Raw genomic sequence first — 25,914 nt, 5'->3', positions numbered from 1 at the left:
CATGATGTGAGGAGGAGAGCAGGAGTATAATAGGGGCTGATGGTTCCTGATGTATGAGATACACCAGAGAGTGTGGGGAGGAGACTGGTCAGATCTCTGGTCTGGTAACACACAGTGACATGATGTGAGGAGGAGAGCAGGAGTATAATAGGGGCTGAAGGCTCCTGATGTATGAGATACACCAGAGAGTGTGGGGCGGAGACTGATCAGATCTCTGGGCTGGTATCACACAGTGACATGATGTGAGGGGGAGAGCAGGAGTCTAATAGGGGCTGATGGCTCCTGATGTATGAGATACACCAGAGAGTGTGGGGAGGAGACTGGTCAGATATCTGGGCTAGTAACACACAGTGACATGATGTGAGGAGGAGAGCAGGAGTATAATAGGGGCTGATGGTTCCTGATGTATGAGATACACCAGAGAGTGTGGGGAGGAGACTGGTCAGATCTCTGGGCTGGTAACACAGTGACATGATGTGAGGGGGAGAGCAGGAGTATAATAGGAGCTGATGGCTCCTGATGTATGAGATACACCAGAGAGTGTGGGGAGGAGACTGGTCAGATCTCTGAGCTGGTAACACAGTGACATGATGTGAGGGGGAGAGCAGGAGTATAATAGGGGCTGATGGCTCCTGATGTATGAGATACACCAGAGAGTGTGGGGAGGAGACTTGTCAGATCTCTGGGCTGGTAACACACAGTGACATGATGTGGGGGGGAGAGCAGGAGTATAATAGGGGCTGATGGTTCCTGATGTATGAGATACACCAGAGAGTGTGGGGAGGAGACTGGTCAGATCTCTGGGCTGGTAACACACAGTGACATGATGTGAGGGGGAGAGCAGGAGTATAATAGGGGCTGATGGCTCCTGATGTATGAGATACACCAGAGAGTGTGGGGAGGAGACTGGTCAGATCTCTGGGCTGGTAACACACAGTGACATGATGTGAGGGGGAGAGCAGGAGTATAATAGGGGCTGATGGCTCCTGATGTATGAGATACACCAGAGAGTGTGGGGAGGAGACTGGTCAGATCTCTGGGCTGGTAACACACAGTGACATGATGAGAGGAGGAGAGCAGGAGTATAATAGGGGCTGATGGCTCCTGATGTATGAGATTCACCAGAGAGTGTGGGGAGGAGACTGGTCAGATCTCTGGTCTGGTAACACACAGTGACATGATGTGAGGAGGAGAGCAGGAGTATAATAGGGGCTGAAGGCTCCTGATGTATGAGATACACCAGAGAGTGTGGGGAGGAGACTGGTCAGATCTCTGGGCTGGTAACACCCAGTGACATGATGTGAGGGGGAGAGCAGGAGTATAATAGGAGCTGATGGCTCCTGATGTATGAGATACACCAGAGAGTGTGGGGAGGAGACTGATCAGATCTCTGGGCTGGTATCACACAGTGACATGATGTGAGGGGGAGAGCAGGAGTCTAATAGGGGCTGATGGCTCCTGATGTATGAGATACACCAGAGAGTGTGGGGAGGAGACTGGTCAGATATCTGGGCTGGTAACACACAGTGACATGATGTGAGGAGGAGAGCAGGAGTATAATAGGGGCTGATGGTTCCTGATGTATGAGATACACCAGAGAGTGTGGGGAGGAGACTGGTCAGATCTCTGGTCTGGTAACACACAGTGACATGATGTGAGGAGGAGAGCAGGAGTATAATAGGGGCTGAAGGCTCCTGATGTATGAGATACACCAGAGAGTGTGGGGCGGAGACTGATCAGATCTCTGGGCTGGTATCACACAGTGACATGATGTGAGGGGGAGAGCAGGAGTCTAATAGGGGCTGATGGCTCCTGATGTATGAGATACACCAGAGAGTGTGGGGAGGAGACTGGTCAGATATCTGGGCTGGTAACACACAGTGACATGATGTGAGGAGGAGAGCAGGAGTATAATAGGGGCTGATGGTTCCTGATGTATGAGATACACCAGAGAGTGTGGGGAGGAGACTGGTCAGATCTCTGGTCTGGTAACACACAGTGACATGATGTGAGGAGGAGAGCAGGAGTATAATAGGGGCTGAAGGCTCCTGATGTATGAGATACACCAGAGAGTGTGGGGAGGAGACTGGTCAGATCTCTGGGCTGGTAACACAGTGACATGATGTGAGGGGGAGAGCAGGAGTATAATAGGAGCTGATGGCTCCTGATGTATGAGATACACCAGAGAGTGTGGGGAGGAGACTGGTCAGATCTCTGAGCTGGTAACACAGTGACATGATGTGAGGGGGAGAGCAGGAGTATAATAGGGGCTGATGGCTCCTGATGTATGAGATACACCAGAGAGTGTGGGGAGGAGACTTGTCAGATCTCTGGGCTGGTAACACACAGTGACATGATGTGGGGGGGACAGCAGGAGTATAATAGGGGCTGATGGTTCCTGATGTATGAGATACACCAGAGAGTGTGGGGAGGAGACTGGTCAGATCTCTGGGCTGGTAACACACAGTGACATGATGTGAGGGGGAGAGCAGGAGTATAATAGGGGCTGATGGCTCCTGATGTATGAGATACACCAGAGAGTGTGGGGAGGAGACTGGTCAGATCTCTGGGCTGGTAACACACAGTGACATGATGTGAGGGGGAGAGCAGGAGTATAATAGGGGCTGATGGCTCCTGATGTATGAGATACACCAGAGAGTGTGGGGAGGAGACTGGTCAGATCTCTGGGCTGGTAACACACAGTGACATGATGAGAGGAGGAGAGCAGGAGTATAATAGGGGCTGATGGCTCCTGATGTATGAGATTCACCAGAGAGTGTGGGGAGGAGACTGGTCAGATCTCTGGTCTGGTAACACACAGTGACATGATGTGAGGAGGAGAGCAGGAGTATAATAGGGGCTGAAGGCTCCTGATGTATGAGATACACCAGAGAGTGTGGGGAGGAGACTGGTCAGATCTCTGGGCTGGTAACACAGTGACATGATGTGAGGGGGAGAGCAGGAGTATAATAGAAGCTGATGGCTCCTGATGTATGAGATACACCAGAGAGTGTGGGGAGGAGACTGGTCAGATCTCTGGGCTGGTAACACACAGTGACATGATGTGAGGAGGAGAGCAGGAGTATAATAGGGGCTGATGGCTCCTGATGTATGAGATACACCAGAGAGTGTGGGGAGGAGACTGGTCAGATCTCTGGGCTGGTAACACACAGTGACATGATGAGAGGAGGAGAGCAGGAGTATAATAGGGGCTTATGGCTCCTGATGTATGAGATACACCAGAGAGTGTGGGGAGGAGACTGGTCAGATCTCTGGGCTGGTAACACACAGTGACATGATGTGAGGAGGAGAGCAGGAGTATAATAGGGGCTGATGGCTCCTGATGTATGAGATACACCAGAGAGTGTGGGGAGGAGACTGGTCAGATCTCTGGGCTGGTAACACACAGTGACATGATGAGAGGAGGAGAGCAGGAGTATAATAGGGGCTGATGGCTCCTGATGTATGAGATTCACCAGAGTGTGGGGAGGAGACTGGTCAGATCTCTGGTCTGGTAACACACAGTGACATGATGTGAGGAGGAGAGCAGGAGTATAATAGGGGCTGATGGCTCCTGATGTATGAGATAATATGAGATATGGTAAGAACTTACCCTTGTTATCTCTATTTCTACGAAGTCCATAGGGTTCCACAGGATACCTTGGGGTATAGGTGTGACGTCAGTCGCAGGGCACCAAAGAGTTAAGCTTTCAGCCTCCCAGGATGCACTAGGTCCCCCTCCTATACCCCGCCCCCGGGCCAAGGCACCTCAGTTAGTTACCAAGCCATAGGCCGGAGGAGGAGAAGGAAGAGAGAGAACAAAGATCTGGACACATACAAGAATCACATTCTCACCAGAGGGAGACGGAAAACCGGTGACCAGAGCAAAGCCCATCTGCAGCACAGGTGCGACAGGGCGGGAGTCCTGTGGAACCCTATGGACTTCGTAGAAATAGAGATAACAAGGGTAAGTTCTTACCATATCTCATATTTTCTACTTCAGGGTCCATAGGGTATCCACAGGATACCTTGGGGATGTCCCAAAGCAGTATCCTTTAAGGGTGGGGACGCTCCTGTGCAGAAAGGAGAATCCGCCGCCCGAAGGAAGCATCCTGAGAGGCGAAGGTGTCAAACCTGTAATACCTCACGAAGGTATGGACAGAAGACCACGTAGCAGCCTTGCAGATCTGAACTGCCGAGGCACCACGTCGAGCTGCCCACGAAGGACCCACAGACCTAGTGGAATGAGCCTTCAGAGAAGGAGGGACCGGTAGGCCTTCATGAAGATAAGCTTCAGAAATAGCCATACGGATCCAGGCTGCCAAAGTTTGCTTTGAAGCAGGCCAACCCTTTTTACGGAAGCCAAAGAGGACAAACAAAGCGTCCGACTTCCTAAACGAAGAAGTGCGGTCAACATAAGTCCTTAAGGCCCGCACAACATCCAAAGAGGCCTCACCCACGGAAAGACCCGGTGAGTTAAAGGCCGGAACAACTATTTCCTTGTTAATATGAAACTGGGAAACAACTTTGGGAAGAAACTCGGGCCGAGTGCGGAGCACTGCCCTGTTCCCATAAAAAACCAAGAAAGGGGGTCTACAAGAAAGAGCCCCTAACTCAGAAACACGTCTGGCCGAAGCAATGGCCAGAAGGAAAACAGTCTTAGCTGTTAGCCATTTAAGATCCACTGAGCCCAGTGGTTCAAACGGCGGTCCTTGGAGAGCCCTCAGGACCACAGCCAAATCCCAAGGCGCCACAGGTGGAACAAAGGGCGGCTGAATGCGGAGAACACCCTGCATAAAGGTGCGCACATCCGGGATTGTAGCAATCCTACGGTGAAACCAGACAGATAGGGCCGAAACCTGTACCTTCAAAGAAGCAAGGCGAAGCCCATGATCTAGTCCCGCTTGCAGGAAGGCGAGAATCCGAGACAGACGAAACTCCCGCGGTGCATAACCTCTCGGTCGACACCACTGGAAGAACGTATGCCACACACGATGGTATATCCTCGCGGAAGACGGTTTCCGAGCTCGCAACATGGTACGCACCACAGAGCTGGAAAACCCCCGGGACCTCAGCATGGCCGTCTCAACAGCCACGCCGTCAAAGACAGCCGAGTCAGGTCCGGGTGAAGGCAAGGACCCTGAGACAGAAGGTCCGGTCGTAGCGGCAACCGCAGAGGAATGTCCACGGACAGACCCTGAAGGTCTGAGAACCAGTGCCGTCTGGGCCACGCGGGAGCTATCAACAGGAGCGTCCCTCCTTCCTGTTTGAATTTCCGGATTACCCGTGGAAGAAGGGAGACCGGAGGGAACAGGTATGCGAACCGGAACGTCCACCGGACGGACAGAGCATCCACCAGAGACGCCCCTTCGTCTCTTGTGCGAGACCCGTACACCGGCAACTTGTTGTTGTGCCGGGACGCCATGAGGTCGATTTCTGGAAGACCCCACCTGTCCACCAGTAGTTGAAAAACGTCCGGGTGCAGGGACCATTCCCCCGGATGAACGTCCTGGCGACTTAGAAAGTCCGCCTCCCAATTGAGCACTCCCGGGATGAAGACCGCTGATATGGCCGGAAGATTGCGCTCCGCCCAAACCAGGATCCGAGAGACCTCTACGAGAGCCGCCCGACTGCGAGTTCCTCCTTGCCTGTTTATGTAGGCCACGGTGGTAGCGTTGTCCGACTGGACCTGCACCGGGCGACCCTGGAGAAACCGCTGTGCCTGCTGGAGAGCATTGAAGACCGCACGGAGTTCCAAGATATTTATTGGAAGCTCCGCTTCTGTCGGCGTCCACCTGCCCTGGAACAAGTGTGGACCCGAAACTGCTCCCCAGCCCCGAAGACTGGCGTCCGTTGTCAACAGGACCCAATTTGGAACCCAGAACGGACGTCCCTTGTTGAGGTGGGTCGTCTGTAACCACCACGTAAGGGACAGGCGAACCTCCTGGGTGAGCACAATCGTCTGGGACTTCAGAGACTGAGTCAGCCCGTTCCACTTGGACAGGATCAGGTGCTGCAGAGGTCTGGAGTGAAACTGGGCGTATTCCACCATGTCGAACACCGACACCATGGAGCCCAGTAACCTCATCGCCGAGTGTAAGGACACCCGGCGGCTGTGCAGACAACTGCGCACCCTTGACTGTAAAGCAGAGATCTTGTCCTCCGTCACGAAGATCCTTTGCTGTCCCGAGTCCAATAAGGCTCCAAGATGCAGAATCCTCCGAGACGGGATTAGAGTGGACTTCTGCCAGTTGATTAGCCAGCCGTGCCGTTGCAGCAGTGCAATGGTCAGGTCCAAGTGGCGTAACAGGAGCTCTGGAGATCCTGCCACCAATAACAGGTCGTCCAAATACGGCAACATGCGGACTCCCTGCAGCCGCAGAGAAGCCGCCATGACCGCCATCACCTTGGTGAAAACACGTGGTGCTGTTGCCAGGCCAAAAGGTAACGCCCGAAACTGGAAGTGGTCGCTGCTGATTGCAAACCTGAGGAACTGTTGATGGCGCCAAAGAATAGGGACATGCAGGTAAGCGTCCTGTATGTCCAATGACACCAAGTAGTCCCCAGGTTCCAGCGCCAGAATGATGGACCGTAGGGTCTCCATCCGAAACTTCGGGACCCGCAAAGACTTGTTGAGTGCTTTGAGGTTGAGAATCGGACGATATGACCCATTGGGTTTCTGTACCAAAAATAGATTTGAATAGAAACCCTGGCCCCTCTGGGAGAATGGAACCGCCACTATAACTCCAGCCTGGAGCATAGTGTGCAATACCTTCCGCAGCTCCGTAGCCTTGTTCCGGTCTGATGGGAGACCCGTGGTGAAGAAGCGAGCCGGGGGTCTGTGCCGGAAGGAGAGGGCGTATCCGTGAGAAACCACCTCCAGAACCCAAGTGTCTGTCGTAGTGGTCGACCAACACTGGGCGAACTGTAGCAGGCGGCCTCCCACCCTGGGATCCCCCAAAGGGAGGCCCGGACCGTCAGGCCGCAGGCTTGTCATCTGGCTTGGGGGCCGGACGTCTGGTACTCCATGCCTGCTTCCGGGGCTTGACCGATTTCTTAGGGCCAGCCTGTCGAGGAAACGACTGTGGTTTGGGCCTGCCCTGGGCCCTAGATGACCGAAAGGACGATGGTCCCGAACCAGAAGGAGCAGCGGCCGACGGGAGACAGGCAGATTTGGCTGCCGCCAGCGTGGCCACAATCTTATCCAGATCCGGACCGAAGAGAACTTCTCCGGTAAACGGCAACGCTTCCAGACCTTTCTTGGAATCTGCGTCCGCCTTCCAGGATCGCAGCCACAAGGTGCGACGAGCAGCTACCGCTGCTGAAGAAATTCTAGACACCAGAGTACTAATGTCTAGAGCCGCCTCGTTGATGTAGGTGGCCGAATCACGGAGATTGCCAATCAACTCCGCCTGATCGGCCGGACAGTCGGATTCAAAAGAAGCCTCTAATGAATCCGCCCAGCGCTCCATCGCTCTGGCAACCCAGCAAATGGCCATAGCCGGCCGTGCTGCCCCCCCTGCAAGGGAATAAGCGGACTTCAGGCAGATTTCTACCTTGCGGTCCGTAGCATCCTTAAGGGAGGACATGGATGGCATCGGCAATGTGGCACTACGGACAAGACGGGTCACGTGAGAATCCACCTGTGGAGGGGATTCCCACTTCGCAAAATAATTATCCGCGAACGGATAAGCCACCGCCAGGCGTCTCTGCGGCTGGTATCTTTTGCCAGGTTGTTTCCACGCCTCCTCTAAATGGTCCACCAACTGACCCGAAAGAGGAAAGACTGTGGCATCGCCCTTCACATCTTTGAAAAAGGCATACTTAGATTTAGCCGCTGGGGGAACTTCGTCCTCAATCACCAAGGCTGTGCGGACCGCCCGAATAAGTCCAGGAATATATACTTTGGACTTAGCATCAGCGTCCTTAGTATGGAGAGGTTCCTGATCGTAAGGATCTAGAATCTCCCCATCATCAGACGTCCCTTCGTCATCCTCATAAGGAGCGGACAGAGACGCCACCGGCCTTTTATGAGACCGCATCACAGACTCCCCTTGCAACACATCCGACAAGTGCTGTACAGAACTCGTCAGGGAGTTAACCCACGCTGGCTCCTGAGAACCCGGGAGCGGGGAAATAGGGAGACTGTGGGGTACCACCAATTGTCGTGGGAACCCCTGCATGGGTGACGACACCACAGACTGCTGGGACAAACCCATCGGAGTAAACGCGGGCTGCGGAGCTAACTGGCCCACTAAAGCTGTTAACGCCTGAGCAAAACAAGCCCAGGGCGGCTCCTGTACCGGTGCTGTAACCGTAATAGGCCGCGCCATGGACAAACACTGCCGGCAAAGGCCCTCCGCGCTACCCTCCCCCTCCGCTAACGGTACTTTGCACGTGGTACACTGTAGCCGGAGGGGAAAATCACTTTCAGACATGATGGTACCACGTATGTGACCTCTCTCACCAATTAAGTATTAAATAGGCGAGAGACCACCCTGCAGCACCGCACCGCAAGGGCTTTAGCAGAAAGAACAGGGACAGTAATAAAGCTGACAGTTTAGAGAAGAAAAGATTACAGGCAGCAGCGCTAGCACAGTCACATACAATGCAGAAAAATAACAATTCCTGCACTAACAGCGCTGATCACTCAACTACACAGACACAGGGCCTGGTAGGACACAGCGCTGCATACACAGACCTGACCACAGCGGAGGAGAGGTATGCGGGGGGACCCAGACCACGATGCTTCCGTCCAGCGCTTCCAGCAGCGTTCACCATGCGTTCTGTAGAAGATGGCCGCCGAGGAGCAGAGAGGAGGCTGGCCTGGGGGAGGAGCGCTGCCACAGGACCAGTCGGCAGCATGCAGAGAGGGCTGTGTGCAGCGGGGGAGGCGCCGGCTGTGAGACAGGGAAGGCGCGCTCCCCTGGCATGCATTTAACCCCTGGGACGCCGCAGCGCTACCGCTCTGCTGCGGTCCGCTGTCCCAGGGGGTAGTGGAAGCGCAGGTTGGTCGCCTGGCTCCACGCTGCAGCCAGTCCCCAGGGAGCCCCCTGCCTGGGGACTTAGGACCATGTGATCAGCGGGGACCCACCGCGGGACCCCGCTGCTTACCTCTGTCCCCCTTGAATCCGGCCATGGTCCGGAGCATCTGGGGTCACCGCTAGCTGTGACCCCAGACGCCCACCAGCATCCCCGGATCAGTACCGGCGTTCTGGTACCGGCGGGGTGTAGGGAAGACAGCATGGACGTCAGGACTGACTGTCCATGCTGTTCATCCAGTTGTGCAGCCACAGCTGCATGAAGAATAAGCTTCAGGGGCTCTTCTAGCCCCCACTCCAACAGGTGCACCCGACTCCGGCCGGGCACCAAACTAAACTGAGGTGCCTTGGCCCGGGGGCGGGGTATAGGAGGGGGACCTAGTGCATCCTGGGAGGCTGAAAGCTTAACTCTTTGGTGCCCTGCGACTGACGTCACACCTATACCCCAAGGTATCCTGTGGATACCCTATGGACCCTGAAGTAGAAACACCAGAGAGTGTGAGGAGGAGACTGGTCAGATCTCTGGGCTGGTAATACACAGTGAGATGATGTGAGGGGAAGAGCAGGAGTATAATAGGGGCTGATGGCTCCTGATGTATGAGTTACACCAGAGAGTGTGGGGAGGAGACTGGTCAGATCTCTGGGCTGGTAACACACAGTGACATGATGTGAGGGGGAGAGCAGGAGTATAATAGGGGCTGATGGCTCCTGATGTATGAGATACACCACAGAGTGTGAGGAGGAGACTGGTCAGATCTCTGGGCTGGTAACACACAGTGACATGATGTGGGGGGGAGAGCAGGAGTATAATAGGGACTGCTTATTATTATTATTACATTGCTCACCTGTACTAATATATGCAGGGATTTCCTCCTCATCCTCCTTACACTGCTGATCATGAGTCACATACTTATTCTCTTCTCCTTCTATAACTTCAACTTTAATATCAAGCAGAGCTTCATCCTGAATAACAAACAATGAAAAAATAGATTGTCACACGCCTGCAGGAGAGCGTCAACGCAGAGGGTGCATTTGTGAAACTGATACAACTGCGCTTAGTGTGTGGCCACCGTCAGCCATGAGGACACTTACAAGGCCCATTACACCATGGCCAGGAGATTTTAGTACCTGCAAACTTGAGAGAGATACAGGAATAGCCGAGACCTCTTTAAGGACCTGCGGTATCACAGAGAGCTCCAGGCCCATCATTGGGGGCTTATCAAGTAGGATTCAAAACACTAATAAACACAATCTCAGGTCACCGTCTTACCTGCATCGGCCCTCGCTACTGTGTGTAACCGTGACACTGCAGCTTACAAGCCATAAGCACTCTCACCGGGAACGCGTTCATTCCGTTGTATAATATGCTTATCGGGGCTAATGCAAAGTTCATTGTAAGTCGCCCATAACTGTTTCGGCACTGAATAAGGACCTGATTCAAAGATGGACCCATTTCCGATGTTTAAGCAGTAGAGCGATTATCGGTGGTCTGCGCGTGTGCGTCAAGTTACATTACCATCGACGGTCGTATGAACTATTTTCCCGTAGTGTGACTGACAGGCAGAGAGCGTTTGGGGGTAGTAACGGGGGAGTGGCGTCAAAAAGTGGGCATGTGGTCGGTTTCTTTGCATGTTGTTGCGTGCTCTTTCTTACCCAAAAGTACGCCCCACCAACGGTCTTTCATCAGTCCCATTGTGCTAGTTTGCAGTTACATATTATAATTCTTTCAATGAAATATTAGCAAACAAGAGAATATCAGCGTAGAAGATCCACATATATGATCATGATTGTAACGTTGGTATTAGGTGAGACGATCGTTCCCACCTACCTGATAACTCTGCGGGATAATGCGCGTCTCCTCTGTACGGTCCTGAGAGTAAAGCGGACGGGGACATCTCGCTGGGGTGTTTCTGCTACTGGATCCACCTGTAGGAGACGCACAGTGAGTGGATACGTTGTTTACACGGAACTGGCCTTGTGATGGGGAGCTGGATGCCTGTTCCGGCCGTTGGGCGCTCAGAGCAAGAAACGCTCCGGAAACGACTATAAGACTTATGCCCAATATGTGATTATAAGACGCTGTGTGTATCTAGATGACCCACAAAGCGTCTCTCTCTCCCCATTACAATAAATGAGAGCCTCCTCTTACCGCGTGATGCCAGGGATCGGTGACTCTCCATCATCACGTCCTTGTAGAGGTCCTTGTGTTCCTCTATATACTTCCACTCCTGCATGGAGACATAGACAGCGACATCCTCACACCTTAAAACATCATTTCCCAAATTTTTTTTTTTTTTTGAGGCAGCCACATCCCTGTGTAAGAGGACATGTAGACCAGGGGTAGCCAACCCTGGTCCTCAAGAGCTACCAACAGTGCATGTTTTGCAGGTCTCCTCACAGAATCACAAGTGTAATAATTAGCTCCACCTGTGGATTTTTTCAAATGTGTTAGTGAGTAATGACTGCACCTGTGCACCAACTAGGTGGTCTGGAAAACGTGAACTGTTGGTAGCTCTTGAGGACCGAGGTTGGCTACCACTGATGTAGACGGTACGAGTTGTTGTGCAGGCTATATATTATATAGGGGGAAAAAAACATGGGGAAGCATCTAATCAAATAAGAATTAGTGCCACTGCCTTTCCCTGATGCTACTAAATTACCTCAACAGGCAATGCATACAGGACAATGCCGCTGGATGACCCATTTGTCCCAATTAAATAAACCATGTAATAGCAATATAGAGTAGCGTCAGGGGACGTGTCAAGGGGGAGATGTATCCAACAGAGTGGTGGGTGCTAGTGATGGCTTTACTTATACCCTTCACGAAAATAAAAGGGCTTTAATTGGACAGCCCGATAATGACCATCGGACAAAAACTGCGCAATAAGCTTGTTTATTTTTTTCCGTGAGAGAAATAAAACCTCTCAGCTCAGGACGTCCCTATACTGGGATCCCAGGTGAGGCAAATTAGCTTTAAATTGTCTGCCTGTTTACGGTAGCTACAACATGAGCACTGACGCCTGCCACCTGGCAATGCACCGCCGGCTGAACGTGGCTTCTAGGATTCCCACAGATCTTGCAACACATTCAACTGGTTGCTGCAACATCAGGTAAGGAATCATGGCAATATATTGTAGCAACCTGACACACACAATGGTACAGTCATCACCCAGACACATCCCCTGGTGTTACTGTATAATGTCCCATTCCCAGCAGTCACCTCTCCAGTCATCACCCAGACACATCCCCTGGTGTTAATGTATAATGTCCCATTCCCAGCAGTCACCTCTCCAGTCATCACCCAGACACATCCCCTGGTGTTACTGTATAATGTCCCATTCCCAGCAGTCACCTCTCCAGTCATCACCCAGACACATCCCCTTGTGTTACTGTATAATGTCCCATTCCCAGCAGTCACCTCTCCAGTCATCACCCAGACACATCCCTTGGTGTTACTGTATAATGTCCCATTCCCAGCAGTCACCTCTCCAGTCATCACCCAGACACATCCCCTGGTGTTACTGTATAATGTCCCATTCCCAGCAGTCACCTCTCCAGTCATCACCCAGACACATCCACTGGTGTTACTGTATAATGTCCCATTCCCAGCAGTCACCTCTCCAGTCATCACCCAGACACATCCCCTGGTGTAACTGTATAATGTCCCATTCCCAGCAGTCACCTCTCCAGTCATCACCCAGACACATCCCCTGGTGTTACTGTATAATGTCCCATTCCCAGCAGTCACCTCTCCAGTCATCACCCAGACACATCCCCTGGTGTTACTGTATAGTGTCCCATTCCCAGCAGTCACCTCTGCAGTCATCACCCAGACACATCCCCTGGTGTTACTGTATAATGTCCCATTCCCAGCAGTCACCTCTCCAGTCATCACCCAGACACATCCCCTGGTGTTACTGTATAATGTCCCATTCCCAGCAGTCACCTCTCCAGTCATCACCCAGACACATCCCCTGGTGTTACTGTATAATGTCCCATTCCCAGCAGTCACCTCTCCAGTCATCACCCAGACACATCCCCTGGTGTTACTGTATAATGTCCCATTCCCAGCAGTCACCTCTCCAGTCATCACCCAGACACATCCCGTGGTGTTACTGTATAATGTCCCATTCCCAGCAGTCACCTCTCCAGTCATCACCCAGACACATCCCCCGGTGTTACTGTATAATGTCCCATTCCCAGCAGTCACCTCCCCAGTCAGCAGCTGAATGATCTTGTTGGTGAGTTCCAGGATCTTCTGGTCATTGTGTCTCTCATATATCAGTGAGTGAGGTGGAGGCACCGTGATGGGGCTCTGGGTCCTGCTCCGTCTTCCTTGCCCCCAGGGGCAATGGCTGTTAGTCACCCGCTCTCCAGACATCTTCCTCACCACTGTATATTCCTGTATATTGGGTTAAATATTAAATTTCTTTCATTAATGTCAGACCCTGATAGACTGTACAGATCTCTTTGACATATAACGGAAATGTTCATGAACATTTAATTAACAACACTAAACACAGCCTATCCCTAACCCTCCTGTCCCGCAGCCTATCCCTAACCCTCCTGTCCCGCAACCTAACCCTCCTGTCCCGCAGCCTATCCCTAACCCTCCTGTCCCGCAAACTAACCCTAATATGGACATTCTGAGAATTTCAGGACTTCACATGTCGACATTTCAGATGACAACACTGTGAACATGCCGACAATCTGAGTCGACATGATGCCTGACAACATTTCAACAATGTCAACATCATAACTGGTGTATAGGGTGATGGGGACACTCAAAGTGCTCAAGCTCCTCGCCCCCTGTATAATCGGAAGCCAGCTGGGAAGCTTCAGCATATTTCTAACACATTCCAGAGAGAGACAGAACCAGGAGCTCAGAGCAAAAGGGAGAGGAAAGAACAATGTTCACCAGCCTAAAAAGCAGAACAGAAACCAGAACAAGAGGGAGGAAATCCAACGTTCCCCATTGGGATGAAAGAAAACGATTTAGTGTAAATTCGAAAATCACTTTATCTTTTTCATCCATGGGGAAAACTGGTCATACTGGGGACCTCCCAACATGGTCCCTCAGACGTAGTGTTGTGCAGCAGGTCTTGGCCAATAATGGCATCTTTGAACACAAACCACTGAATCTTTAGAAGCTGATCAATGGCGGCCCCATGCTGACCCATTCAAGAGGCACCCACCGATCTAGTCTAGTGCGCCCTCACCTGTGCAAGAACAGCTTACCGTGCCACCATTACTGAATTACTGTAATAACACAACAGGTAAAGGTCTATCGAGATGCTGGCCAACCTCTTTTGTGGACAGCCTAGAGGACCAAGCCCTTCCTACAGTATGTATTATGGATATAGGACCTAAATGCCCTGACAGTGGGCCTGATTCAGACCCGCTCGCGAGCGCATTGCGCTCGCAAGCGGGTCGATGGTAACTTCAAGGTCAAGAACTTAAAAGTCCAAAGCCCAAGAAGAGATAGGGGGATGAAGGCTGCACATACATCACTCGCTGAAACAAGGTAGAAGAAAAGCTCTAATAGACTGGAGATTCAACCACCTACCAAACCCTCCTTAAATGAAGAACAGCAGGAACCGGTCCTGCTGTAGTGGACAGCAGGAAGCCACTACATTCCACACTAAGAGATATGAATCTTCTAACCTAGTGGAAATTCCTAGCCCTGGGCTTGGTATACACCACTCTGAATAAAAATCTAAAGCTATAAGGATCATGGCTTCAAGGGACATACTGCTAAAGCCAGTCAAGGTAAACTCAGGTACACTAAATGCCCTGACTTAATTGACCTGTCTTGGAGGTAGGTGCCCAATGTGCCCCGTCATGCTAAGGATGTCTGCATATCATAAGCTTCCAGGCTAGTCCAGTGCTGCCAAAATCACTAGACCTTCCACAGCACCATGGAGGGTACAGTAGATTCTATGGGAGTTCCAAAGGACTGATCTGGCAACTGGCAGAAATACCTTGTCCTAAAGCAGACGTGCTCACCTTAAGATTCAACCTAGACAACAATATGTTGATCTTTGGCTGATCCCGCCCCCACTCTTCCAATATCAGGAAGCACTATAGTCCCTGCCTGATTTGGAACAAGCATTTATGAAGTCTAGAAGTCCGTAGACACCCTGCACTAGTTCTGTGATATGGTGATGATAACCAATCCCAAGGACTCAATCTGGACTGTCCACTCACATTTAGGAATTCAGAATCAGAATGGTCCAAAAGGAGCCATCCTGTTTCTGGACCAAGAAGAGACTTGAGAGAAAAAAAATCCAATCTCTTCTATTTGTGTGGGACTGAAATAAGAGGAAGACAGCTGAAATGTCTGGGTGAAGACTTCAAGAGTTATAAGAAGTATCCCCAAATTACAGTTACTCTCACTCAACGGCCTGTTGTCGAAACAAACCACTGTTCAAGAAGAAAAGCGACACGCACTTTCCACGTGAGAAAACGGGTGGATGACCTGCCCGTAATGCTGTAATGTTCCTCTGGAGGCTTGGGAGCTGGATGCTTAACTGCCCAAGCCTATTTCCCTGCTCACCTCCACAAGGAGCAGAGAAGTTCATCCTGGGGGACTGACCCTCACTTAACTGCAGTACGAAAAGAGAGAAAACCTATGCCCTTTAGGTCTGTGAGCCATGACAGATAGAAATTCTTTTCAAGTGTCAGCAGGAGAAGAATCTATCCAGCTCTGGCCCAATGAGACATCCCAAGTGTCCACATTACCTGACCTATGGCAGAACGCATAGCTTGTCATGAGAGCTTAGGCTGAATCCTAGCATCCATGGGCCCACGATCCAGAGAAGCATCTGCTAGGTACAACGACAGCACCTACCTGCCTGAAAATCTTCTGCCAGTGCTCTGACCACATCAGCCCTGACCCAAAGTTGAAGCTAAGATAGGTAAAAGGGATAACACCACCGAATGTGAAACAAGTTACAATGGTTTTGGCATTCCAATCCGTGACATCCCACACGGTTGCAGCACTCAGACGTGGAATGAGGGTGGTCAGAGGTAGTTCTGCTATGAGAGTATCCATTCCTAGACATAGACTCTTAAATATCTTCCCAGGGGAGACGATAAAGGATTTGCAAGCTACATGAGACCTAGAACCATTCTGTTAGGTCTGATCCATGCGTCACAAAATATGTCACCAAAAAAAAGTTGAAAAGAGGGAAGTACCCTTCATCCAAAAATATTTGGGCACAACCGACTACTCACTTTCTGGAAGATTTAGAACTGGCTGGACATCTAGCGCCAAATCATACCCCCTTTTACCTACAAATTTTGCCCACATCCTAGGATAAATCCTAAGGGCCATATTCAATTGCCGGCGAAAAGCCGTTATTGGCGATACTTTTTCGCCAATGACGTCATTTTCGCCAAGATGGACTTATCCCTGTATTCAATTCTTCCGACTTTTCGCCGGTGCGGAAAGTCAATCGATAGAACACTGTGAAAAAGTATCACCTATAAATAGATGTCGAAAAAAAGAGCAGAATTGGGGTTTTTGCAGTACATACGTCCAGAAACCACCCAGCATCCCTTGGACTGTCTCCCAAAGGTAACCTGTGTCAATTTTTTTTTTAAAGTTACACAGAACTTTTGTTTTGGGGGCGAAAAAAAAACAAAGTTGGGGGACAAACTCCTAAACTAGCTAAATAGACTTGGGGGGGGTCCCCAAGTATGCCCCAGGTGTTTTTTTTATTGCAGGCGGTTGCGGCAGGTGGATTTTTCACGATTTTGAAAAGTTCACATTAGCCACTTTAAAAAATGCTTGCACCCATTTTCATGTACCCCAAATTTGCTGGGACTACTCATTTATCCTAAAACAACTTGCTAAATGCTATTCTTCATCAATTTTTCAAAGACGCTAAACGGCACCTATTGAGACCATTTAAAGACCCAAAATACCTTCCGCAGGGCTATTCGGGGGTACCCATAGTGAAACCCCATGTTACAGCATCTTTAGGGGAGTGTCAGGCTGATTTCCCCAAAAATGACAGCACTTTTCACTCACTTAGTTTTCACCGGGTCCCGTTTTCTCCGATTTGGAATTGAATACGGGGATACGCGTTGACGAGAGCGATACCTTTTCACTCTGAAAAGCGGCGATGACAGCGAAAAGTCCGGAAACGTCTTTTCGCTCCTAATTCAATACGGGGATAAGAGTCAGATCTCCCAAGACTAAAGTGCAGCAGGAATCTGGCGCTTCCTTGGTTCGGAATCAGTGGCAGACCAAGGCATGCTGATCAGCTGAAATGAGAACCAGACTGGCAAAGTTGTTTCATATGAAAATGACCAAGGCCACTGGCTGTGTGATACAGGCAGGGAATTCTTGGTTCCTGATTGGTTCCTGAGGCTCCCACAGTAGAGCGGAGGAAGAAGAATCTTGCTCGGACTCCAGGCAAAGACAGACAAAAAGCTTTGCATGGACAATATCAAACAATTTGAATAGAAAGGCTCAACCACCAGTAAGAATGGATGCTGGACTTCAGCATCGCATGCCGCGCAAAAAGCACCTCATCGGCCAACAGAGTGACACATGGACAAGTAAATATATTACCGATTTCCAAATCGAGTCCTACCCTTGGACTTACTCTACTATTAAATGGATATAATAGGAATGATGAGGGGAGGTGGAAAAGACAGCTGCAGTACACAATGATAGTGACCTATAATTAAGGCCCACGGTTCAAAGCTATTGTCTGCTGATGTGTCAGAGAGGGGATGAAGGTCAAATATAGCACCTCCCCCCAGCAGGAAGATGGACACTGCCAATAAGGACACCGTCTCCTGCATAGTGTGGGGATGCCCCACCTGACTTCAATCCTGCAGGCATTTGAAAATTGCTGAAGCTCCGCAGCGGGCTTCCAGGGGATAGAGGGGAGGAGCTTAAGCTTTGAAGGCAATTTGAAAGTGCCCGAGTTGCTATTACAACACTCTATACCCCCACATATCCAGCGTCCCCATGAATGAAAGAGAAATTATTTTATGAATGCAAGAAAAAAAAATGGGCACCAATTTAAATCAATAATTTAGCTGACAAAGTTTAATTTAGCCATCGTGCTACTACAGTTTCACATTTGCAGAGAATGATACTAGAGTGATATCACTGTAATATTCACAGAAGCTTTCACATCTCCAGTCATGTCCCTGTGTTAGTAATAGAGATAATAGTGATGTCATTGTGACACTCCCAGACTCCCTCACCTCCCCAGTCATGTCCCTGTGTTAGTAATAGAGATAATAGTGATGTCATTGTGACACTCCCAGATTCCCTCACCTCCCCAGTCAGGTCCCTGAGTTAATATAGAGATAATAGTGATGTCACTGTGACACTCCCAGACTTCCTCACCTCCCCAGTCATGTCCCTGTGTTAGTACTAGAGATAATAGTGATGTCACTGTGACACTCCCAGACCCCCTCACCTTCCCAGTCAGGTCCCTGTGTTAGTATAGAGATAATAGTGATGTCACTGTGACACTCCCAGACTCCCTCACCTCCCCAGTCATGTCCCTGTGTTAGTAATAGAGATAAAAGTGATGTCACTGTGACACTCCCAGACTCCCTTTCCTCCCCAGGAAGGTCCCTGTGTTAGTAACATAGATAAGAGTGATGTCACTGTGACACTCCCAGACCCCCTCACCTCCCCAAACAGGTCCCTGTGTTAGTAACATAGATAAACGTGATGTCACTGTGACACTCCCAGACTCCCTCACCTCCCCAGTCAGATCCCCGTGTTAGTAATAGAGATAATAGTGATGTCACTGTGACACTCCCAGACTCCCTCACCTCCCCAGTTATGTCCCTGTGTTAGTAATAGAGATAATAATGATGTCACTGTGACTCCCAGACTCCCTCACCTCCCCAGTCAGTAGGTAGATGATCTCCAGGGTGAGGTTCAATATCCTCTTAGTCGTGTGACTTCTGTTCTTTTCCATCATGAAGGCCCGGTCTCCTTTGGAAGAGTAATCGTGAGGTGACCTATGCAGATAGACATATGGAATACATGAGCCATACTAATATAATTGGATCATTTAAATCAATGAGCTTTGGAATTGTAAGCAATGGCATCATAATTTAATTTTCAGTAATAGGAAAAAGGTTATTTAAGTATCAAGAGTAATAGGTGGGCACTTTATGATAATAATATTAAAGTTATAAATGTATTGTGTAGCTGTGAATACCACTGACAGTGGGGCTCAGGGGGATGGGGGGCAGAAAGCGTCTGCTCTACCACATGCATCTGACGGGGTCAGACTGCCTCCAGGAAGCTGCAGTGCTAGGTGTTCTTATCCAAAGGCAACCAATCTATGGCCACGAAAAGGCAGAAGTGGTCTGGTTGACATGTAAAGCTGACAATAACCTGAACAGGAAGGTGTGCAGAACAAGGCCTTATACTGATGGAACATCAAAGGGAAGGCTAAGTGATAAAGGTCCCCAACTCTGAGACCCAGATCGGCATAAAGTGGACCGGTCAAGAGCAAGTAGTGTAGTAGAACAAAGGCTCAAATGTATATAAAGCAACATCAATAGGACTAGACTGGGGTTCCACAGAGAGAGGCACATGGCCATCAGATTTTGAACATGAAAAGTGGTGTAAGGGGATAGAAGTCAATACTTTGCTCAGATCCTCCTTAATTTACAGGAGGAGACGGGAGAGGTGACAACAGTCAAAGGACAAGTCATGGGCCTTACACTGGTCTATGTAGATCTTCCAGACCCTACATTAGGTCATGAAGAAGTCCTGCTTACCTATTCTGGTTTCAAGAGAATCTGTAAATTTTGATGGAAGACTGACTGGGGTATATAGTACCAGGGCACACTTGTTGGTGTAACTCAGGTGTGAAACTGTACAATTTAGCCAAAAACAGCGAGGAACTTCTTCTACATGTGGGAATCAGAACCACCAACTTCTGCCCTACATAAAAAAAAAATACCTAATGACCATACAAAGTCTTCTTCTTGGTCTGCGCTTCTGCAAGGTTATTCTGCACATGTCCAAGGATTTCTCTAGCTGATCCCGCAACCTGATCACATATTCCACAAGAATGAGCATTCTGGCTGGCCAGCTTCTTTTCCCAATACTCCATGAATAGATTGAGGTGTCCAAAGATTACGTAGCTATACAGTACTCTGAAGGAAACTGGTAGACTCCTGCAGAACACTCTGGCAAGCAAAGTTTTAAATACCTGCTGCTTCGATGTCCCACTCGTAGAGCCCATTCTGAATGTTATGTGCAGTACAGAGTTGGACCAGATCACTTGTCCCTTGATCATTTAGAATCTTACTGAGGAATCCAACTCTGGTAAATAGCCAGGCAGCTTGTCCATCTTTTCTGCAGAGGCTGAGGACAGACCCACGACCTCAGGATGCTGAGTGGTGTAATCGAGCACTACAAGGATGTATCCCTACCATGATCTACTGGGCACAGACATGGGATGTAATATGCCCACAGCTGCTTGCTGAAATTATTCCCCCAGGTCATCTCCCATTCAAGGGCAGAAAAAGTTCTGTGTCAGGTAGTTCAATGTACGAACCCCCTACTTGGGGGGCAACTGAAAATAACTGCATGGGATCACCAGACAACTTGTTTGCTGAAAATATAATCCCCTTCTGCCTTGCTGGCTGTCCTGTATATTAGACCTTTCTGCCAGGTCACAAGCCAAACCTCTATCTCTGAATGTGCCTCCGCCACAAGTCTTTCATGGATGGAACAGAGAGCTAAGCTTCTCTGAACTCCATTCTGCAGCCCTCACTGTCTACATTGTTGGCACACTTTACACAGTGATCTATGTTTGGTCTACAAAGGAGAGTGAAGATCTGATCAGTCACCGGCAGTCATGGCGGTTGTCATTACTCACCACTGGAGATTAATTTCAATTTAAGGATAGAAGCATCACTGAGCAAATCCACAGGATCTGAATGGTGGGAATAGTGTCCTGTGAGTTTCTAGGGGACACTGTAGCTCCAGAGTCAAAGAGGTTTCTGGACAGTGAAGATGGTCAGACAGTTGTAGTTTTTTACCCCGGGCTCTTTGATGCTGTGGTAGCTCAAAACTTTAAACAGCAGTCTGGAAACATTACTTTAGATGATGGGTTTAACAAGCTCCGGCTGCATCTCTTACCCATGATTGTTCACCAGGACCACATCTGCTGATTGGCCATCCATTACTGCTACATCCTGGACCTCCTTTCCCGCTCCCTTCTCAAGTTATACTCACCCATGGAACTTCTCTCTGGAATCCATATGCCACTGTAACCTGACAGTGAAACCCTACTATAGAGCAGCAAGACCAACAAGTTGTGGACCCAATACAGCGGGTAAGCCCCTGAGTTCTTTTGCAGTAGGCAGAGCTGCAAAGACATTGAGTGGGCCTGGGTACTGGGGGGGGGGACGACTAAGACTTTATATAAAGGAGATGGGGCAAGTAAAGGCATCATGGGAACATTGTTACACCTCATCTGCACTCCTGGGACCCTAGACAGGCCCAGGTACTTTGCACCCGCCTTGACCAGTCTCAGCTCCCTCGGCAGTAGGGGTGCTACTTAGACCAGCTGGAAGTGCCTCCATATATTTTTAGTGTTCTTTTTGCTGTACAAATTACTTAGTTAATTTTACTGTGAACAAAATTTCTGTAGCTATTACACTTTCTCCAGCATGTCTTCTCCAGGGCCAAAGCTTTATGGTTGCTGGCTAGAGGCGCCCGCGTGCAATGTAACTGCTTGCTGGTGGGGGATGGATCCTGGTTTGGCAACTATTTCTTCAACTCCTCTTCATACCGACAAATAGACTGTTCTCATCCCGGATCTGGGCGATGGGTCCACCTACCCACTTCACCACGAACTACAATAGCTGGCTAATGAACTCTCAGTGGTGATGGGGCTGCCCTTTGCTAAGTCCAAAAGTGTTTGCCTGCAGGTCCCTGGGATAATAACATATTGGGAGGGCCCCTTTTACTCCATAAAGAGTGTTTTAAGTGATGGGGAGAGAGGTTTTGGTGGTCTAGGACATCTGAAGAATTAGACACTCCCTCAATGCAGTGCAACTACGTCCTAAGAGATACTCACTTCAGTAATAATAATAATACATCATAGTCATTACCTCTTCCAGGAGATACGAAGGTCAAGAGTACTAGTAATAATAATATTAACAACCACACATCAGCCTTATTACCACTTGCAGTTAACACTCAGTACAGCAATAGTACTACTATTAATAATAATAATTTAATAAGTAAAATAATAATTAGAATATATAATTTAATTAATAATAACAATTATAAATTCAATATACGAGTTACAACCACTTCCAGGTGAGACTCAGTTTATTACTATTACTACTAATATTAATAAATACTACTACTAATAATAATACTACTAATAATAATAATAAATACTACTACTACCAATAATAATAATAATAATAATAATCAGTCATTGGGCAAAATTTTCTAATCAGCGAGTTCTAAACCCTGGGGGTTTTGCTATCCGCAGATTTACTAAGGCCAAAAACGTTGCAAAACCACTGCAAAAACAGCCGTCAAAACACATTTTACAAATGAATAAAGCAGGGATGTCCAACCTCCACCAAAATGCTGGGAATTAGAACCCACAGCTTAATAATTTTGCCCATTATCTCCTTCAGGAGACATTCAGTACTGTAGTAATAATAATAATAATAATAATAATAATAATAATAATAATAATAATAATAAATATTATATCTTCTAAGAAACAGTAGTAATAATAATAATAATAATAATAATTAATATTATATCTTCTAAGAAACAGTAATAATAATAATAATAATAATAATAATAATAAATATTATATCTTCTAAGAAACAGTAGTAATAATAATAATAATAATAATAATAATAATAATAATAATTAATATTATATCTTCTAAGAAACAGTAATAATAATAATAATAATAATAATAAATATTATATCTTCTAAGAAACAGTAGTAATAATAATAATAATAATAATAATAATAAATATTATATCTTCTAAGAAACAGTAATAATAATAATAATAATAATAATAATAATAAATATTATATCTTCTAAGAAACAGTAGTAATAATAATAATAATAATAACAACAAAAACATCAGTTTGTTATTCATTATAATAATAAATCAGTTATTATCCCTTCCAGTCACTCAGGTTTTATTATTATTATTATTATTAATAATAATAATAATAATAATAATATTAAATATACGAGTTACAACCACTTCCAAGTGACACTCAGTTTATTACTACTACTATTAATAATCAGTCATTGGTGTTATTTCAATTAGATGCGAGTTGCGAGTTGTGAGTTGCCGTTTTCTTTGTGAATTTGCATTGTGAATTAATTTTGCAACTCGCATTGAACCAGTCAGAATAAACTTGCATGATGGTAGGAAAAATCTTTATTTTAAGGTTAAAATGTCAGGACATTTTAACCTTAAATGAGTAATTAGGCAATTGGAAGTTTCCAATTAGCTTCACTAGTCCAATAATTGCATGTCATTTTTGGGGTGTCAAAAATGCCCTCAAATTAGTATTTTGTTACTTTATGCACCCCAAGTTTAATTAAAAAAATAAATAATAATAATTGCCTGTTATATTTTTTTAAAAGTCACCTCATAGTACCCCAAAAGCATATTTTTTTTGTTTGCTTTTTTTTTTTTCATACGAAAGTAAACATAAAAAGATTGCCTTTTATCATGTTTTTAAACTCTTTTTAAAAAATTTACAAATTAGCCATTTAACACCGTTTAAATATTTCCAGTACTTTCCTTATGCCCACGAACAGCCTTCTGTACGATTCTGCAAACAAAATTGTCAGGTTTTTGTCAGTCCAGAAAGGTGACCCCACTTTTTCATGCACTTCTCTCACATCGCATTTGGCTGACAATTCGCGCCCCCTGCCCCCCTTCCCGCTGCAAGTACTGCAAACAGGAATCTTTAATTGAATTGGAGAATTCTCTGGTGCGCACTTTAGTGCGAAGTCTGCAAGTTTCATGAAACAAACTCACCCTTAATTGGATTGACCCCATTATCTCTGCCAGGAGACATTCAGTACAATAATAATAATAAATATTATATATTCTAAGATATAAAAGACAGTAGTAGTAATAATAATAATTAAAATTAAAATCAGTTTATTATTCATTAAAATAATAATAAATCAGTTATTATTCCTTTCAAACACTCTGTTTTTTTTATAATAATAATAATAATAATAATAATAATAAAAATAATGCTACTCAAAAGTTATTACCTCTGCTGGGGGACATTCTGTGTACTAAAAATAATTTGAGTTATTGCCTCTTCTGGGAGACACCCAGGACCTCACTCAGAGATTTATGCAATGCCGATATTTACGCAGATGGGGCGATTGTTAGCCATGAGCGATTGCATTGCGATTGTGCTCATATAGAGGATTCACTCGCAAAGTGAGCGACAGGCTTTTAGGCGAGGTAATGGGGGGGCTAGGCAAACACAGGCGTGTCTGGTCGTTTAAACGCCGTTTCATGGGCGTGTATAAATCAGCCATTGCCATCTCCTTCGCAGCATGAGAGCTCTCGGCGTGTCAGGAGAGCCGCTGTGTTTTCGGCTGGTCAGACTTGTGACCGCCCGATCTGCGTCGATGTTTTTATGGCCAACGCTGATGCACGTTGTCAGACGGATATGAGTAAGTGGGCGTCCCTGTGATCGAGTGAGCGCTGGAGTCATTAGCATATTTTCGCTATTGCGGTCCGTAAGAGATCGCAGTAGCGTAAATCTCGGAGCCAGGCCCCCCCAGTTCACTAATGACAATAATGATGATGGTGATAATAATAATAAATCAGTTATTATATATATAATATATATCTTCAAGGTGGCAATTATTGTTACGATAATAAACATAATAATACATCAGAGTTATTACCCTTCCAGGGGACACTCAGCTCAATAACAAATATAATAATAATAATAATAATAATAATAATAATAATAATAATAATAATAATAATGATAATAATTATACTACATCAGTGTTATTATTACCTCTTCCAGGAGACAACTCAGCTCAGGTACAGTAATAATAATAATACATTACTATTATTACCTCTTCCAGGAGACACTCAGCTGAGTAACAATAATAATGAGAATTATAATGATAATAATATAGTACATCATTGCTATTACCTCCTCCAGGAGACAGCTCAGTAACACAAATCCTGCACATCTGCCATAAAACAGGAAATAGAGAGAACCACAGGGAGGATTATGGGAGTTGTAGTCATATATCACACTCCAGCCTTTAGGAGGAAGATTTTTTTTTTATATTATTATTATTCACTCAGGACCACGAGAAGATGGCCGCCGCCTCCCCCGCCCCCGGCAGCATAAGCACAATACTCTAGTGTTTATACACCAAGGTGTCCAGGGAGAGCCTGCCGCAGTCTTGGTGAATACAGGGAGCTGCTCTTTCTCATTATCCAGCGGCATAAAGGAGTAATGATGTTACGCTGAAGAGGGAGAGGCTGCTTTGTATCTGCAAGTGTCTCCTGCATAGGCTTGGAGTTGGACCACAATAAAATGGCCCCCGCTCTGAATACCGACCAATCACTGCAAGGGGGCGTGGCCTGCGTTGCTCATTCGCTATATAGAGAGTGCAGCAGTTAGTTCATGAGCATTGGGGAGTCTGGGAATCATGCACAGACTAGTGGTCCATGGTGTCTTCCAGGTGTAGGTGGGAGACAGGCATCAGATAATGACATGGATTGCAAGCTCTAAGTGTTGGGCCAGCACCCTGATTTGCACCCAATATAAGTCTGGTTGCAGTCTAGGGATGGCTGTTGACCACTGATGGTT

General features: G+C 47.4%; 1 protein-coding gene across 1 annotated transcript in view; it reads right to left on the bottom strand.

Annotated features, from left to right (window-relative positions):
• LOC148506437 (uncharacterized) overlaps positions 1-25,543 on the bottom strand; it is a 30,538-nt gene extending 4,995 nt beyond the window's left edge. Inside the window, exons 1-6 of the mRNA XM_088446784.1 lie at positions 25,246-25,543; positions 18,923-19,043; positions 13,252-13,443; positions 11,191-11,269; positions 10,870-10,967; positions 9,887-10,004 (exon numbers count right to left, since the gene is read on the bottom strand). Of these exons, the coding sequence (XP_088302910.1) occupies positions 9,887-10,004; positions 10,870-10,967; positions 11,191-11,269; positions 13,252-13,443; positions 18,923-19,003 (568 nt within the window). The 5' untranslated portion in view covers positions 19,004-19,043; positions 25,246-25,543. The remainder of the gene's footprint in view (positions 1-9,886; positions 10,005-10,869; positions 10,968-11,190; positions 11,270-13,251; positions 13,444-18,922; positions 19,044-25,245) is intronic.
• Between the last annotated feature and the right edge of the window lie 371 nt (positions 25,544-25,914).

Source organism: Taudactylus pleione, unplaced genomic scaffold, assembly GCF_031769625.1.
Source record: "Taudactylus pleione unplaced genomic scaffold, aTauple2 ptg000404l, whole genome shotgun sequence".
Taxonomy (NCBI): Eukaryota; Metazoa; Chordata; class Amphibia; order Anura; family Myobatrachidae; genus Taudactylus; species Taudactylus pleione.
Note: the sequence above shows the minus strand (reverse complement) of the source record. Positions and strands in the feature narration are given on the sequence as shown.